The sequence below is a fragment of the Gasterosteus aculeatus genome, chromosome 1 (assembly GCF_964276395.1).
Source record: "Gasterosteus aculeatus chromosome 1, fGasAcu3.hap1.1, whole genome shotgun sequence".
Taxonomy (NCBI): Eukaryota; Metazoa; Chordata; class Actinopteri; order Perciformes; family Gasterosteidae; genus Gasterosteus; species Gasterosteus aculeatus.
In genome coordinates, this window is record NC_135688.1 from 8,903,868 (window position 1) to 8,918,933 (window position 15,066).

Consider the following 15,066-nt stretch of genomic DNA (forward strand, 5'->3'; position numbering starts at 1 on the left):
CAGCAGGTGTCCCGTTTACATCCAGTAAGGGGCGGCCAAACAACATTCAGAATGCCAACCGCCATTAACCACCATAGAAGAAGAGAACAAGGACGTGGTACTTTACTTCCGGTACTTAGCGGAAGCGCTCTCAGCTTGTACCACGTTGTGAGCGGCAAGCAGACTCACACACAGACAAAATGTGTCTCTTCTATTGTTCATGTTTGCTGTAAAACGGAACCAGGCTTTAAATGGAACATTACAACCTTAAAGGTAATCTTATTTAACGTTAGCTCTATTCAGGCTGAATGCATTTGGTTAAAGGTTTGGGATATGGACGCGGAAAGCACGTGGTGAGCTAACTAAGTTACGTCGCACCTGGAAATAGTCAGATATTAATCCACATATTTCGCTGTAACACGACGAAAATAGCTATACAATTGTTTGCATTTAACGGGTAAATTCTAAGTAGTATTTCCAAAAGATGGACCCAACGAGTTCTTTTTTTTAAATTACGGTACTTTGTTTGTACTCAACTTACTGTTAATGCTCTGGCTGATAACAATTCGTGGTTTATGATTACAGGGTACATTGGAGGAGAAGGCCTGACGTGACTCATCATGGAAGAGTTCTCGGCCTGAAACGCACCATGTGGCAAAGGTGAAGAGATCTCACCATTATGGAAAAACAAGCACTTAGTTAATGTGTCATTCTCTCAGAATTAACAACCTTCTGTTACTGGTCTCTACAGATGCCGCGTCTGAAAATGGGATTGTTGATCCGTATGAGGCGAAGCACTGAGAGGTAACTCGCATCCCGATCTAATATATTTGAAAGCATGGCCGAATTCTGTTTTACTCTTGAAATAGTAAATGCAGTCAGACACTATGCCAAATTATTGTTTTCACACACTGACTCAACAGAATAAGTGCAAATGATGTGCCTTATTCTTATGTCATAGTGAATACAGAATTACATATCCAATATGTGTGGTTTTATACGGATGCAATTATTGATTAGTAATTTATATTTTTTTACTAGTTTCTTTGTAAAAACATTACGCAAGTCAAGTTAATCTCGTACCCCAATTATACATTTTTTTGCTTTTGTTACAGAAGTCGTCAGCAAATGGATTAATGGAAAAGTGCAGTAGAGCACAATTGGTACAACTGAAAGTCCCAGCATAGGTAGGTTTGCTCGCACACACGCTACCCTGAAATGCAGCATAATTAGTATTCCCGGTGGTAAGTTGCCACTGAGGCATGGACGAATTCTGTTCCAGCTGGTCCGTGGTGGATACAGTCAGACACCATGCAAAAGCCTAGTCTCGTTTCTGCTAAATGACTGGGTGAGTGCTTCCTTCGGCCTCATCCAATTATGCAGGAAGGAGTACAACAATACATTTGGAAAATGAAGGCGCTGCATTACTTGTTTTTTAAAGCTTTTATTTTCTAAATTCTACAGTTCTTCCGACGCATGTGGAAAACGTAGCCAACTCATTATTCCTGGTTAGAACATGACTGACATATCCAAATCCATGTCAAACTTTAATGCTTTTGTCATTTTTCAACCTACAGGTCCACAAGGGAAAGCAGGGCCTTGTGCCGAAGACTAGCACCAACTGCCTTTGAGGCAAAGCGCTACAGACTTTTGTAATAAACTTGTGAATGTCTCAAGAATGGGTCTTTTGTATTCTACAACATTCAACTTAGGCTTGTTGTACTAAAACAATTTAAATCACTCCAATTTCATAAGCACCACAGACCGATGTACGCATAGTTAAAGGAAAATGTTTCAGGCATCAAATGTCCATTTGCAGTCAAAAGACAGTTGAGAATCGGCAAATACAATTTAAACTGCCATTTTCCCGGTTAATCTGTTACTTCAATCTTTCAGACTGTTGTGTCATAAAACAAATCCCAACAATGCTGCATGTTAAGCTCTCCAAACTTAACCACGTCCTGTTGTCATTGGTTAAAAGTTGCCAGTTATTTTCCTGTAACTACAAGACCATTCCCGTCTTATGTGCAGCAGATCTGTAGCCCGCGGATCATCACCAGATGAGGTGCACCGGCTGGTCGGCCTCGGCAGCCATTGACAGCAGGATGGCCTTGGGAGTGTTCTCAAAGAGCGCCGCTCTGTTCTGAGTCTGGCCCTTCTTGACCCAGTGGCCGTAGATCTTGAATGCACACGCGTCAATGAGCTTGCGGATGGGCTTGACGGCGTACGGGTCGCTCACGATCACCTCCTTGGTGACTGGTTTGGCGCGGCGGTAGTTGCAGTAGATGCGCATGGTGGCGAGAACAGTCTTGCAGATGACCTGAGAGAACATTCACATCACACGTTCACTGGAGCACTAAGGGTGCGACCAATGCTCACCATAACAATGTTATCCTTGCTGGTGTGTTCATGGGTGCCATCTCAGATGTTTGCCTGTAGTTAGTGTTACGGTTGTGAGTATCATGGAATGGGAAGTGGAAAATGAACTTCATTGTATACCTTGTTATGGTGTGTAAAAGTCTTTCATGTCTCACCCTGAATCGCCTGTATGGACTGAACTGCCGTACTTCATTCACCACATACTGAGAAAAGAACGAGTGGTTGAGGACATCTGCAGCTGTGTACCGATGCTTCGGGTCCACCACGAGCATCCGGGAGATCTGAGGAAATGGAAGAAAAGGTTTCGCTCATACTTCTGTCATTAAAACCGCGTAGCAGCTTCACATAATCGTCATAAGTGATTATGAGTCAAGAACTCAAAGTACTGTTACAAAAATCAGCAGAAGCCGAAAAAAAAGCCTACCAAATCTTTAACAGTGTCTGAGCGGTCCTCCCACTCTGGAGACGAGAAGTCGTAGCTACCAGACAAGATCATCCGCAGCATCATCATCTGTTTCCTGTGCCAGAAGGGAGGAGAGCCTGCGAGTAGCGTGTACATGATCACCCCCGAGCTCCATCTGCAGGCATGAAGAATAAATGATTCTGAAAATTGGCATAGTATATTCAGTTATAAGCAATTTCTCAATATTTGCAACAGTTGTGTTGCTTTTATTGTGCCACTCCGATAACGTTCTGCTGTATTTCTGGTCTCTGCTTACTCACATGTCCACAGCGGTGCCATATCCTGCGTGCCCGGCGTCCATGGAGCACTCGATGATCTCAGGAGCGAGGTAACCAGGAGTGCCACACACCTCTGCATCACAACACGCATCACACACTTGTGAACTTTAGAACCCGCATTGACAAAGGTGGAAAAACTGTTCCCCACTTGGTCTTTGGCAGAAGAAAAATGTAGGGGTGTCCCCATGTTAAGCAGACCAATAAGACTAATAATCTGGTGGACTTCAGTTATAGAACAGCGCTACATTCCAAAGTAGAAAGCAAATTCACTAAAGCAGGTGTCTTCAATGTTTTTCAGGCCACGGCCCCCCAAACTGATGGCGAGATGGAGCAGGGACCCCCACTATATAAATTGCATAAAATTGTGTTTATATTATACTGGGCCTAGTGCCACGTATAAACATAGCTACCCTGTTATTGTGTATTCAATACTAAGCTATTCAAATAATACACAGGTTCATCATCAACATTTTTATTTTTAACATGTGCAAGGTACTGGGGGGCCGTGCCACTGCCATTTCTAATTATACATCTGGCATACAACACTGAGTGAAAAAATTAATAACTTATTAAAATAATTCACCGATTTATGTTTTTATTTTAATATACATATAGAAGGCACAGTGAATCCTCAAGCATCTGTGGATGGCACACATACTCCCACATTAGTGAGATGTCTGACCCTGAATTTTCACGACCCCCCCCTGCAGTACCTCCGCGGACCCCCCTAAAACTGTAGGCATTCATTTAGAGACAAATTTGATCTACAGAGGTAATCTTGGCTGATAATGGCACATTTATCAACAAAAAAAGGTTTGAGGATGCACACTTCCAGTAGAGTCTGATTTGAAAGGTCAGTGTACCGAGCATCCGAGGCCACGGCGAGTACATCTGAGTGTCCCGTTGCAACTTAACCTTTGTGGGAGCAGCTAAGAGAGGCCGGAGCGTGTTGTGCAACCAGACCCTGATTCTCAGCCGACCACCAGCAGCTGCTCCAACAGCACCGAAGGCTTTAAACACACTAACCTTTTTAGAAACAGATGCATCTGCAGCTGAACGTACACTGCCTGGGCTTTCCGATTAGAATTTGAGCATCAAGATGTGAACTGGTTATTTTGACATCCCTTCAAATGCATTCAGAGAATATAATAAAGTTTACCGGTTGTTGCCTTTTTTTTTCTCATGTAAACTTTCACCGACCTTTTAGCGTCTGTCCCGGCTGGGTTTGCACGGCGAAGCCAAAGTCGGTGAGTTTGATGTTCATTTCGTCGTCTAAAAGGATGTTCTCGGGCTTCAGGTCCCGGTGGACGATGTTCTGGCCGTGGAGAAACTGGACCACCTTCAGGAGAGCGCGCATGATGTTCCTGAAAACAACACATGGCAACAACTCTAAAAGGTCTTTTAAGAATTAGGGACAATTCATCGCCTTCGTCTCCTTGGATCGATCCAATAGCGACGCAACGGCTCTCACTGACCGGGTTTCTTTCTCACTCAGAGTAACTTTCTCTGTGAGGTAGTCAAAAAGTTCACCTCTCTTCATCCTGCAGGAAAGAAAAATAAATATAAACATTTAATCGTCCGCTTGCTTGAATTTCCGTTCACAACTCAGTTGTCGGAACTTACAGGTCAAAAACCAGGAAGAAGAAGGCGTTGGACTCGTAGCAGTCTTTGAGCTGTACTGGAGAGGAGATGGAGACATTCTAAGGTATATTCAGTGTTTAATGACGATGGACACAACTAAGAGGACACTTGATAGGAGGGGTCAAAGGGCAACCCTGATCACAGAAGACCTCTAGTAGCAGATTAGCGAGACAAAGGCTTTCTGAGTCTCATAACTCAGATTCACATCGGGGGGAATGAATGGATGAGCTCACTGATGTTGTCCCGTCCGCAGACTTTCTTCAGGATGTCGATCTCCTTCACCGTGGCCTCTCGGATCTCCTCGATCTCCCGCGGGGTCGTCTTGTCCGAGGGGGTGATGTCGATGATCTTCACCGCGTACTCCGAGGACGTCATCTTGTCGACGCAGCGGCGCACCACGCTGCTCACTCCCCTGAGGAGCAATAAACTATTGACATCTACGGCTCTGTCGGGTTATACGCCCCCCCCCCCCCCCGAGTCTGTACAGCTGGACTCTGCGTGGAGACATTTTCTATGTTGCTCTTATATTACTCTGATGTTACCTCCTCGCGGTCATCTTCTATGGATGACCTCCATTTAGAGGGAAACTAAACTTAAACCGCCTCTCCATCCGCTTGATTGTTCCGCTCCCTGAGGCTCGAGTGAAGAGCACTCGAGCGGCTGAACATTTTGTTCCAGTCTGGCGACCTCGTGACCCGAACGCCGGGACGCGAAGAGAAACTAACGGGCTGCTGTCCAACTAAGGGCCTTTGTCCACCACTCACTGGAGTTATCGCACGCTTCCTCCCACCCACAATGTGCAGGTTATGTAACAGCAGCGCCCCCCCCCGTCCCGTCTGCGGTGGTGAATGACAATGAGACAGACAGGTCCAGCACGTTTAACGCTTCTCGGGGAACTTCTGGGAAACTTCTGGGAAACCATTTGTTCGTTTGTATTCGTCTGTATGAGCGTACCTTCCCAGAACCTCCTTGGTCTCGTACTTGGCGTAAAACTCTTGGGCCCCCACCCAGTCGGGGGCCTCCTCCTCCTCTTTGGTCATGGTGGCTTTGATGCGGATTCACCAACGAGGCTGCACAACCTCTCCTCTCACAGCGGGTCGCTGACGGTAACGGTTGGTTCTCTTCAATGACAAAACACACTATTACAAGTACTCAGCAAACATCGGGAGGAGCTCTGTGTTGTAAATGGATCTTTATTGAGCGAAATGTCAGCCAATGTTATGCAGAAATGTCAAACATTTACTGTTAAGCTGTCCTATTTATATTGAGAAAATATGCGAGAGATTATGGATATTTGTCTTATTTTATGAATGATTACTATTACTATTTGCAGATTAACAAAAATGCAAAAATATAAGTTGTTTTACCACCTTAATCTTTAAAGTAAGGAGCCCATAACAGCATTAAGCGCACAATGCGCAGTCGAAATGAATTCCCACAGTATGAGGGAGATTAAAAGGAATTGCTCAGCCATCATGAGAGGTGAGTTAGTAGTAACGAGGCTTTCCTGCGGTGTAATGTGACAAATCACACTTCAAATAATTGAATAATGTTCCCCGGGACAGATGGACGCCATTCTTAGCACGGACGGGAAATACTTGCGTAACATTGTTTTAATTTTCATGGTTTAGGCTCATTTTCTCGTGCCGGTTGTAACGGATAACAAACCGAGGAGGACTGAATGTCACCGTCGACTTATCAGGACAACGGAGCAGCGCGTGCCACTACGCGGGAACTATTTGACCTTTCGCGGGCTCCATTAATTAACTCAGACAAACCGCCGGTTTAAAAGGAGAATAAAATACCCACCTCGCACCGAGTGGGTCACTGCCCGTCGGTCCGGTTCTCCCTTACGAGCACATTGAGCGGGGCGGACGGGGGGCTCCGGTCAGACCGCGGCGCCATCGCACTAAAAAGGGATGCGCGTTAATGTCAGACCCAAAAATAAATGGATGCTTCCGCGGCAGCGCGCTGTGAACGCGTGACGCCACGACAAACTAGTTCCATGAAACGACACCCTGCTGCGCTGGCGATGAGACGTGGAGAGAGAGGTAGAGAGATATAGAGGTAGAGATAGAGGGAGAGGGTTGTCCTACATCCACAGCAGCACTCCCCACGCAGCGTTCAGCCCGGAGTGACGGGACAGCTGCGGAGCCCCAATGGCTTCCAATTCATTAAGATGCATGTAAAAATAGGAACGTTTCTTAGAGAAATGCATCAGCTCACACACTTTATTTTTTGATGTTTCAAGTGCTTTATTATTTTGAAATCGAAAAGCGTTGCAAACAAACCTCAGACAAGCCAGAGGCTGGAAACAGGTTCATCCATCTAAATCAAAAGCACTGCAGCCAATGGAAATCACTGATGACAACAATTGAAATCAACATGCAGCAAAATATATAAACACTATTTATACGACTATTATTACAAACTCTGCGGCAATATCCTGAGAATGAACACAATAATGCTGTCTAACGATCAGTTGTCAGAATATGTTTATTGATCTGTTACAAGTTAAAACACTCCTAGTATTCGTCCCACACGTAGGCTCAATACAGTTTGTGCGTGTGCTCTTCAATTTCCTGGAGTTTGCCTCATGACAGACCTGTGGAGACAATAAAGGTTATTTTCTAATCATTTGTAATGGTTTATAATGTCATACAGTACAAAAACATACTTATGTAACATTCAGAAAGACCTGTATAGTTACGCCACCTTTTGGCCACACTGAGTATTGCAAAGAATTACAAACGCAAAGTCATTTGGCTGTGACGTCTGAATGACTTAGCGAATCAACACGACTGCAGAGGAATAAAAGGATCAATCTGCTAAAATACTAAAGTGTGTGAGCTTTTCAAAACATTGGAATAAAAATTATACATTTTATTATAGATAATATATAACCAATCATCAACAAGCGAGCAATCCATGTGTAATGTCATTTTGTACAACTGCGTTTTTTTAACTCACCATAAGAGGACTTGCACTGTTTCAGCACCTCACTGAAGCCCTCGCAGAGCTTGAAGTCGCTCTGGTTTTGGGCACACTCGACAAACTGTTTGAGCTCATAGGAGCAGGCCTGTTGCTGTTCCTGGGGCTGCTGCTGGTACATGGACTGGGGCTGCTGCTGGTACGGCTCCTGAAAGACACGAGGCAGACGATGGGATCCATACATACATATGCACACACAAATCTGGAGCAAGCATGGTATTTTGAGTTCTTGATTTCCTGTCATTTGTTTTAAAGTGAACACAGTATTGCTTATAATATATTCTTGCCAATGCTACAAGGAAAAAATTAAAAATGTATAGTGCAAAGATTAACATAGTGAGGCATTGGAAGTGTCAAAATGTCTTAAAAGGGCTGCTATGCAAAGATACACGCTAAATGGCTGAGCCTGGGTAAAGGGGATAAGGATATGATTATGTAAATGGTTCAGTTATCTGCGGATTACCAGTTAAAACCTTTTGGTAGTGATCACTAACCCTCCACCCAACAAACACACCTGTATTACGTTACTGCTAACTCCCTCCCATTGGTCGGACACACTAATCGGCCCCCGAGGCTAATTCAGACTAAGTCACAGTGTGTTTACCTGGTATGTGACGTCAGGCTTGGCGGGCTCAGAGCTTCCTCCGCCGAAGCCTCCAGTCATGGCGTGGCCGAGGGTGTGTCCTACGGCAGAGCCCACTGCCACTCCAGCGGCCGTGGTCGCCATTTGGGCAAACATGCCGGGCTGCCTGGGCGCGGCAGCCGGAGTACCCACAGCAGATGGAGGAGCGTGCACCGGGGCCGGGGCGTAGGAGGGAGGGGGAGCGGCCCTGGCCATTGGTGGAGGTGGGGCCCGGCTGTAAAGAGAGAGGCATTTCAAATACAGGACCCAAACACCCCCTCAACGACTGGCAGGGCCTGGAACTGCTGGCTTCAAATTAGTTTGAATCAAAGCCAATCTAGAAGGCCAAAAATAATTCAGTCTTACGCATTTCACCAGGGCTAGTTTGATGGTGGAAAACCCACAGGCTATAAATAATATACATGTGAAAAAGGAACAGATCCATCAACCATAAAAATGTTATTTAAAGTGTAGAATAGAGTGAAGTATAAAGGATCAGTTCAGTTTGGAAACTGTAAGCCGGACTGGCATTTGGTGTCACCGGAGAACAACTGGGACCTCGGGACAATTTGGAAAAGGAGCAACGGCTTAGTATCAAGAGTCCAAAGCCTTTATGTACTACGCAGAATCTAGATGGGGCTAACATGATTACAAAACACACACAAGTTAGTTTGTGTAAGTGATTGGGACATAATGGCACATCATTTGAAGGGAATTTGCTTTAGAAGTAAAGATGCCATAAGGCACTGAGGCGAGGAGAATTGTAATTATTATATATAATGAGGTAGGTGTGGCTTAACAAAAATAAAGTCTAACATATGTATTCAGAAACTGATCATTTTGGTCTATAATTTGATGCAAATGTTGCTAAAAATGTTTAGTTAATTGTGATGTCACATAAGGGGCTGCAAAGTCAGATCACACATTGTAACCTTCATTATTTAATCAACGACTTCTGAACAATCTACAATGTCCTGGTATTAAAAGAACACATTTTGATTGATTGATGTTATTTCTATTACTGACGCTACTCTAACAGATAATGTCCCCGGAAAAAGTCCACGTGAAACGTTAACTGTGACGCTAGCTACATTAGCTAAGCTTGTTAGCAGTTAGCTAAAGTAGCACACACACCATCCTAAACCATTTTCAGCGTTTCAACATCATTTATCAAATGTTACCTGGCTGGAGGGGCCATCCTAGATGTTCGGCTTCTGCTTCCTCTTGGCATTTTGATGATTATAGGGAAGATTTCGGACTTTGCTGGCTGATAAAGACGTACGCGGTTCTGTCGGCTGTGTTATGTCGACCTTTAACGTAAGCTGGCTGGTCCGGAACTTTCTGTGTTACATCATATGTCTCTCGGATAACTTCCGGTGTTATGTCAAATACTGGTTCCTCCCTAACCGAAGCACTAACCACCGACGGTGACGCTGTCATTTTGACGGGAGAGAGACACAACTCGACGGGGGAACCGACTTTGCCATAACACCAGTATAAAAGAAACAAGACAAATAATGTACCTCGTTTAGTTCCCACAATTTTATGAAATTACATTGTTCAGACAAATTCTGCTAATCATTACTATAAAGCTAATATTTTCTATGGCACCAACCGCCAAGACAAATTCCTTGTATGTTTGACATATCTTGGCAACAAATGTTTCCAGATTTGTAAAATAGTTAATAAAAAATATATAGAATTTACATCAGTGTAAGTTTCTTCTTGCTAAAAATGTGAGCTACAGCCCACATGTTACAAAGTAATTAACGTTAGTAATTATTAGGGCGTCTTATGCATAATAGCATTACCAACATGGAAACATACATATCAGAGAATCATTTTTACTAAGTTTATTATTTAGCAAACAAAACTGCATATAAATGTGCCAAGCTAACACATACAAAATGTATTCAAATATGGATTTTCTCAACAAAAATATCGGGTAATATATTATAACATTATAGAAATGACAAGCCATAAGAAAAGTACAATAAGCAAGAATTTTGCCCTCCTCTATAACCATAGAATCATATCGTATGTAGCAGTTCACCACGCATACATAACAAGAATTAAAAAATAAAGAAAAATGGTCAATAATTTCTCAAATTAAACAGCGAGAGAAAGACATGTTAATCGTTTTTCCCTCGCTTCTTTTTATCGGAAAATCTATGTTTTTGATGTTGTCCACCCCCTCCTCGTCCTGCCCGGTTTCCTTTCGCTTTCCGATCCGTCCACATCGGCATAGGAGGCTCAATTTCTCCTGGACGTCCACCTCTGTCCGGTACGCCGCCCATCAACGTCTAGCGAGACAAAAAGACAATTAGAGGCCATCTCAGGAATCAGGAAACATTTATTGCCATAATATGTCAGACATACAAGGAATTTGACTTGGCGGTTGGCGCGTAACAGCAGAAAGTACGACAAGACAACAGTGCACGAGGAATAAAATAAAATATAATGCTATGGGTTAGTAGTATAAGGCTATGGGTTATTTTAAACATAAAAAGGAATAAAAGTTAAAAATTAAAAATAAAGTGCACCAGCGAACAGAAAGTGACGTGTGCAGTGTGAAAGAAAGTGACCGGTGGAATGACAGAGTCAGTCAGTGGGGGACCGGGCTCTGTTGATGAACCCGACTGCCGATGGGAAGAAACTGTTCGTGTGGAGGTCTTAGTCCTGATGGACCTCAGCCTCCTAACCCTAACCCTCCAGATGGAAGGGGCACAAACAGTTTTTGTCCGGGGTGAGAGCAGTCGGCTACGATCTTTTTAGCTCGTTTCAGGGTCCTGGAAGCGAACAAGTCCTGGTGAGACGGCAGATTGCAGCCGATCACCCTCGCTGCAGTCGGAGTCTGAGCTCAAGCCGTCTTACACGTCGTGGGTTTACAGTCGTACCTTGTAGACGGGGGTGCTTGTTGCAGCCTTGGTCGGCTCGACAAGGAACTTATCCTCTCTGGCGGCGATCAGCAGAGACAAGGAGACGAGGGATGAGCAGGAGAGGGAGGAAAGAGGAGGCACTGTGGCCAGAGCTACACTGCGCTCCTGTAAATAACATTTTAAAAAAACCGAATGTTTAAGAATGTGTTTGGTGACGATTTGCAAATGCCAGCAAGTTAACACGCTAAAGTAAAATGGTGAACACTGTAAACATTATACCTCTATGGAATTTGTTTTATAGACAAAACAAGAGTCATGCATCGCAAGGCCAGAAGGCCGTCACACGAATGATCCAGTTTGGTGCAACTGCTCTTAAAGAGCTGGGAGACGTCTACCTTTTGTTTCTCTCCCCATGCGAATGACTCGAGTGTGACCTGAAAACGCTTGATCATCATTTGTCGCCGACAGTCGTAGTCCTCTAGAAGAACCTTGTTGATTTTTTTAACCTGCGCCTGAGAAACAGAAAGAGGATTTAATAGATTGAACTACTCGTTGGAGTTACATATTAGTAACCCGGGGAACATACCCACTGCTGTGAGCTGAGGCTGGCGCTGAGGAGCGGCTTTGCCACGTCTCCACACGGGAGACGAGTGAGCCTCGACTCTACCTGCATTCAAATAACATTTTAAAAAGCAATCATTGTTTCGCAGTTGGTGGCCACGACTTATGCACATCTCAGTCGCTCTTACATGAAACTTACCTCACTCAACACATCCGGAAACTGAGCGGAGGCATCCATGTCAAGGGCGTGCAGCAGTAATATCCATTCTGCCTGCATCTCCGCCGTCCTTCGGTCTTTGTCTTCGTCGTCTTCATATTCATATTCCTCACCAAACTTAGCGAGTTCACGGCTGCGTTCGGGAGCTCGCTGCTCTTTTTCAGACTCACCGGCTGTGGTTTTCTCCTCGGGATGCAATTCCTTACGCTTTACTATTCGAGCCGCTTGCAATTCGGATAGAAGGAACTCTGAAGGATGGAACAGCCAGTTTAAGAAGACGCCCCCTTAACTGAAAGGTGGTCGGTGGGAAATGTAGAAATCCATGGGCAGTACAATCAAAGCCTTAAAGCTCTACCACACAACCCACAGTTATTAGTTCTCACCTGTGACTTTGTTGAGGACGGACGGCCCCAGTACCTCCGAGGTCAACGCAGCGAGGGGAGACGACATGTTTGACAGTAAAGTTCTCAACTCCCCCACCAGCAGGACGTCACCGGTCCTGCTGGAGTCTAAATGAGAAGACGACAAGGAAAGGTTATAATAACAAGTGAGATTATATATATATATATATATATATATATATATATATAGGCCACTTCATTAGGCCACCTAACGAATTATTTTTGTATCAATGTAAAGTACATGTTGACAGACAGAGAGAGAGAGGCAGAGCGAGAGACAGTGACAGACAGAGACAGTGACAGACAGAGACAGTGACAGACAGAGACAGTGACAGACAGAGACAGGGGCGGGCAGACAGACAGGCAGACAGAGGTTTGTCAACCTCGCAGCTCGGGACACAGAGCCGTCAGCTCCGCGGTCAGCCAGGTGAGCAGCGGACAGGGAAGCTCGTCACAGTCACAGCGCGCGCGGCAGGAGCGGCCCGGGTACCTGGGCAGGAAGTAATGACGTCAGGTGAAAGGTCTGCTGCAGGTGGGTATTAATACACAGGAGAGGAGGGGAGGGAGGCCCACTCGTGTTGTCATGTCCCGACGGCTAGCTTTGAACCGGGTGGCACGCAGGTGACTCAACGCCGCGTCCCGTGACTACGCAGCAAACGAGAAGAAGCGTCACTCACCCCGAAGCTTGAATAGATGAAACTGTCCCCGCGCTCCTCTCCATCGTCTCCACGAGGCAAACAGGTTCTCTAAAGCTGTTACAGAAGCTGCGGCAGCTCCCAAGTGAAGAAAGTTCAAGCGTGTTCATAAATTGCGCTTCCTCTTCTGATGGTGTTTTATTGAAAGGTCACATATCGCCGCCTGCTGGGTGGAGGTGGTCGTTCAATAAATAAGAACGCATGCAATAAATAGATAAATAGTAAATAATTAAAACATTTTGACGAGATAGAAAAACAAAGAAAGCAATAAAAAGAATACAAAATTAATTATTTTAATTAAATTATTTAACGTATTATTTAACACCTAAAAAAATGTTTAAGAAAATGGAAAAATAATAATAGTATCCAAAGTAACAATACTTCCAAAACAAATTTTATATATATATAAAGATGTTGTTGATACAAAACATTGCGCTCCCTTATCAGACAAAACACCATCAGTGTTGTGTTCTGCATTAGTGTCCACCAGGAGCCACTAGAGGTTCATGGAGTCCGGAGTAAATTTATTAACAACTAAAAAAACATTGTATTTCAACTGGCCTCGAATCTTAAAAAAATTATCCTATATATTACTAGCTGTTCTGCAAAATGTTGTTTTTTCCTTTTTGATGGATGTGCAAAATGAGTAGTGACCAAACACATCAGCCTTCAACCACTGGCCATTGATAGACGTACTGATGGGGATCTTATTTGTTTATCTTATCTATTTACTGGAGGAATTTTATATAACCATGATTTATAGTGCCACTCACTCAGAAGGGCATACTTTGGCACACTTAGCACCTTGGACACCATCACAGGTGCATGCAGACAGTGCAGCTCCCATTAAGTTGCTGGTAACATAAAAACATCAACCGTGCTTTTATGGTCCGTTCTGTCTCAGTTGCTTTTGGGCAATTTCTTCTTCACAGCCACTGCAGAAGCTGCTACAGCAGAAAATGTAGGACTTAAGTGGTGCTGTTACTGTTAGAGAAAAGTATGGGGCCTGGTTCAGCAGAAGAAAGGGTCATCTTTATTGGTGTTGAAAGGAGTTTTTCCTAATACCTTACTGTCTCTTCCTCTAACAAATGACTGTGTGCACACACACGTTCTGCCTCATTAGCTTTGTCTGAATTTCTTCTTTCATCTCCTCGTTGAGTTTGGCTTGGCTGCATATGTCACACTCATGGCAACAAGCCCCCCCATCAGCAGCCTGTGATCTGAACAGGAACAATGAAGACAGTGGTGGATCGCGTCAAACGTTTGATGCTCAAATGTTTGCTTGGCCTCTGCTGCCATATGTACAGAAACCGTGCCGCCCCTCGACAACAATAGCCCCGCCATGCGTCAGGAAGCTGCGTCTTTTATTCCCCCGACACTGCCCTCTGCTTCATGAAACCTTGCGGGATGCTGAACTTTGACCTTTGGCAAGCAGCCAGAGACAAAGCAACCAGACACTCCCTTCTCGGTGGACTTGTTGAGCCCTTGTTAGGTGGATGGATGAATGTAGCGATTCCCCCGCAGCCATATTATATCGGCACATATTGCCTGCAATTCAAAATAGCATGTAAGTCTGAGAATAATTCTGGGCATTCAAAACATAAGTAGACACACTTATAATACACATGTCGGTTCACTTTGGGACAAAATGGTCAAATAAAAGGAAAATGGTTCTGTGAAATCTCATTCAGAGGCACTTTTTCTCTACTTTAAGCTTTTTCTTTCTCCTGAGAAAAATATTTTACATCATAAACCCCTAAATCTGTTATTTACAGTTAGTTATATTTCCGTTAGAGATTCATATTATTTATTCAAAGCATCATCATTTTCAAATACAAACCATAATTATTATCGATTAAGACTGCAAGACATAAATAGTTAAAATCAGTTCAATTGTCTAAGTTTATATCATTGAAGCTTTAAAATATACAACAGTATGATCCATTAATATAATACACGT

At 44.0% G+C, this 15,066-nt stretch overlaps 3 protein-coding genes, 1 long non-coding RNA gene and 2 other non-coding genes across 7 annotated transcripts; 3 read left to right on the forward strand and 3 right to left on the reverse strand.

Annotated features, from left to right (window-relative positions):
• Positions 1-70: 70 nt before the first annotated feature.
• LOC120835709 (uncharacterized) lies at positions 71-1,658 on the forward strand. Its single transcript, XR_005714615.2, has 5 exons — positions 71-252; positions 565-639; positions 731-783; positions 1,095-1,166; positions 1,557-1,658. It is a non-coding gene; the product is annotated as an uncharacterized LOC120835709 (long non-coding RNA).
• On the forward strand, positions 816-951 carry LOC120830214 (small nucleolar RNA SNORA15). The gene has a single exon (XR_005713875.2). It is a non-coding gene; the product is annotated as a small nucleolar RNA SNORA15 (small nucleolar RNA).
• On the forward strand, positions 1,240-1,376 carry LOC120830207 (small nucleolar RNA SNORA15). The gene has a single exon (XR_005713874.2). It is a non-coding gene; the product is annotated as a small nucleolar RNA SNORA15 (small nucleolar RNA).
• On the reverse strand, positions 1,408-6,916 carry LOC120835316 (phosphorylase b kinase gamma catalytic chain, skeletal muscle/heart isoform). Its single transcript, XM_040204210.2, has 10 exons — positions 6,550-6,916; positions 5,695-5,861; positions 4,974-5,152; positions 4,723-4,777; positions 4,575-4,640; positions 4,300-4,463; positions 3,082-3,172; positions 2,783-2,936; positions 2,514-2,639; positions 1,408-2,299 (listed from the first exon to the last, which is right to left on the reverse strand). Exons 2-10 carry the CDS (start codon positions 5,778-5,780, stop codon positions 2,033-2,035), a joined length of 1,188 nt encoding a protein of 395 aa, XP_040060144.2. The 5' UTR covers positions 5,781-5,861; positions 6,550-6,916; the 3' UTR covers positions 1,408-2,032.
• A 54-nt stretch (positions 6,917-6,970) lies between these two features.
• chchd2 (coiled-coil-helix-coiled-coil-helix domain containing 2) lies at positions 6,971-9,889 on the reverse strand. The gene is made up of 4 exons (XM_040204794.2): positions 9,535-9,889; positions 8,336-8,588; positions 7,711-7,879; positions 6,971-7,345 (listed from the first exon to the last, which is right to left on the reverse strand). Exons 1-4 carry the CDS (start codon positions 9,582-9,584, stop codon positions 7,335-7,337), a joined length of 483 nt encoding a protein of 160 aa, XP_040060728.2. The 5' UTR covers positions 9,585-9,889; the 3' UTR covers positions 6,971-7,334.
• Positions 9,881-13,278, reverse strand: LOC120835393 (protein FAM98C). 2 transcript variants are annotated; one of them, XM_040204330.2, is made up of 8 exons: positions 13,089-13,278; positions 12,795-12,901; positions 12,394-12,519; positions 11,993-12,258; positions 11,819-11,899; positions 11,628-11,744; positions 11,251-11,397; positions 9,881-10,656 (listed from the first exon to the last, which is right to left on the reverse strand). In XM_040204330.2, exons 1-8 carry the CDS (start codon positions 13,214-13,216, stop codon positions 10,486-10,488), a joined length of 1,143 nt encoding a protein of 380 aa, XP_040060264.2. In that variant the 5' UTR covers positions 13,217-13,278; the 3' UTR covers positions 9,881-10,485. The 2 variants fall into 2 exon arrangements, with proteins under 2 accessions (XP_040060264.2, XP_077954389.1); XM_078098263.1 differs by having other exon boundaries at positions 10,195-11,159; positions 13,089-13,265.
• Between the last annotated feature and the right edge of the window lie 1,788 nt (positions 13,279-15,066).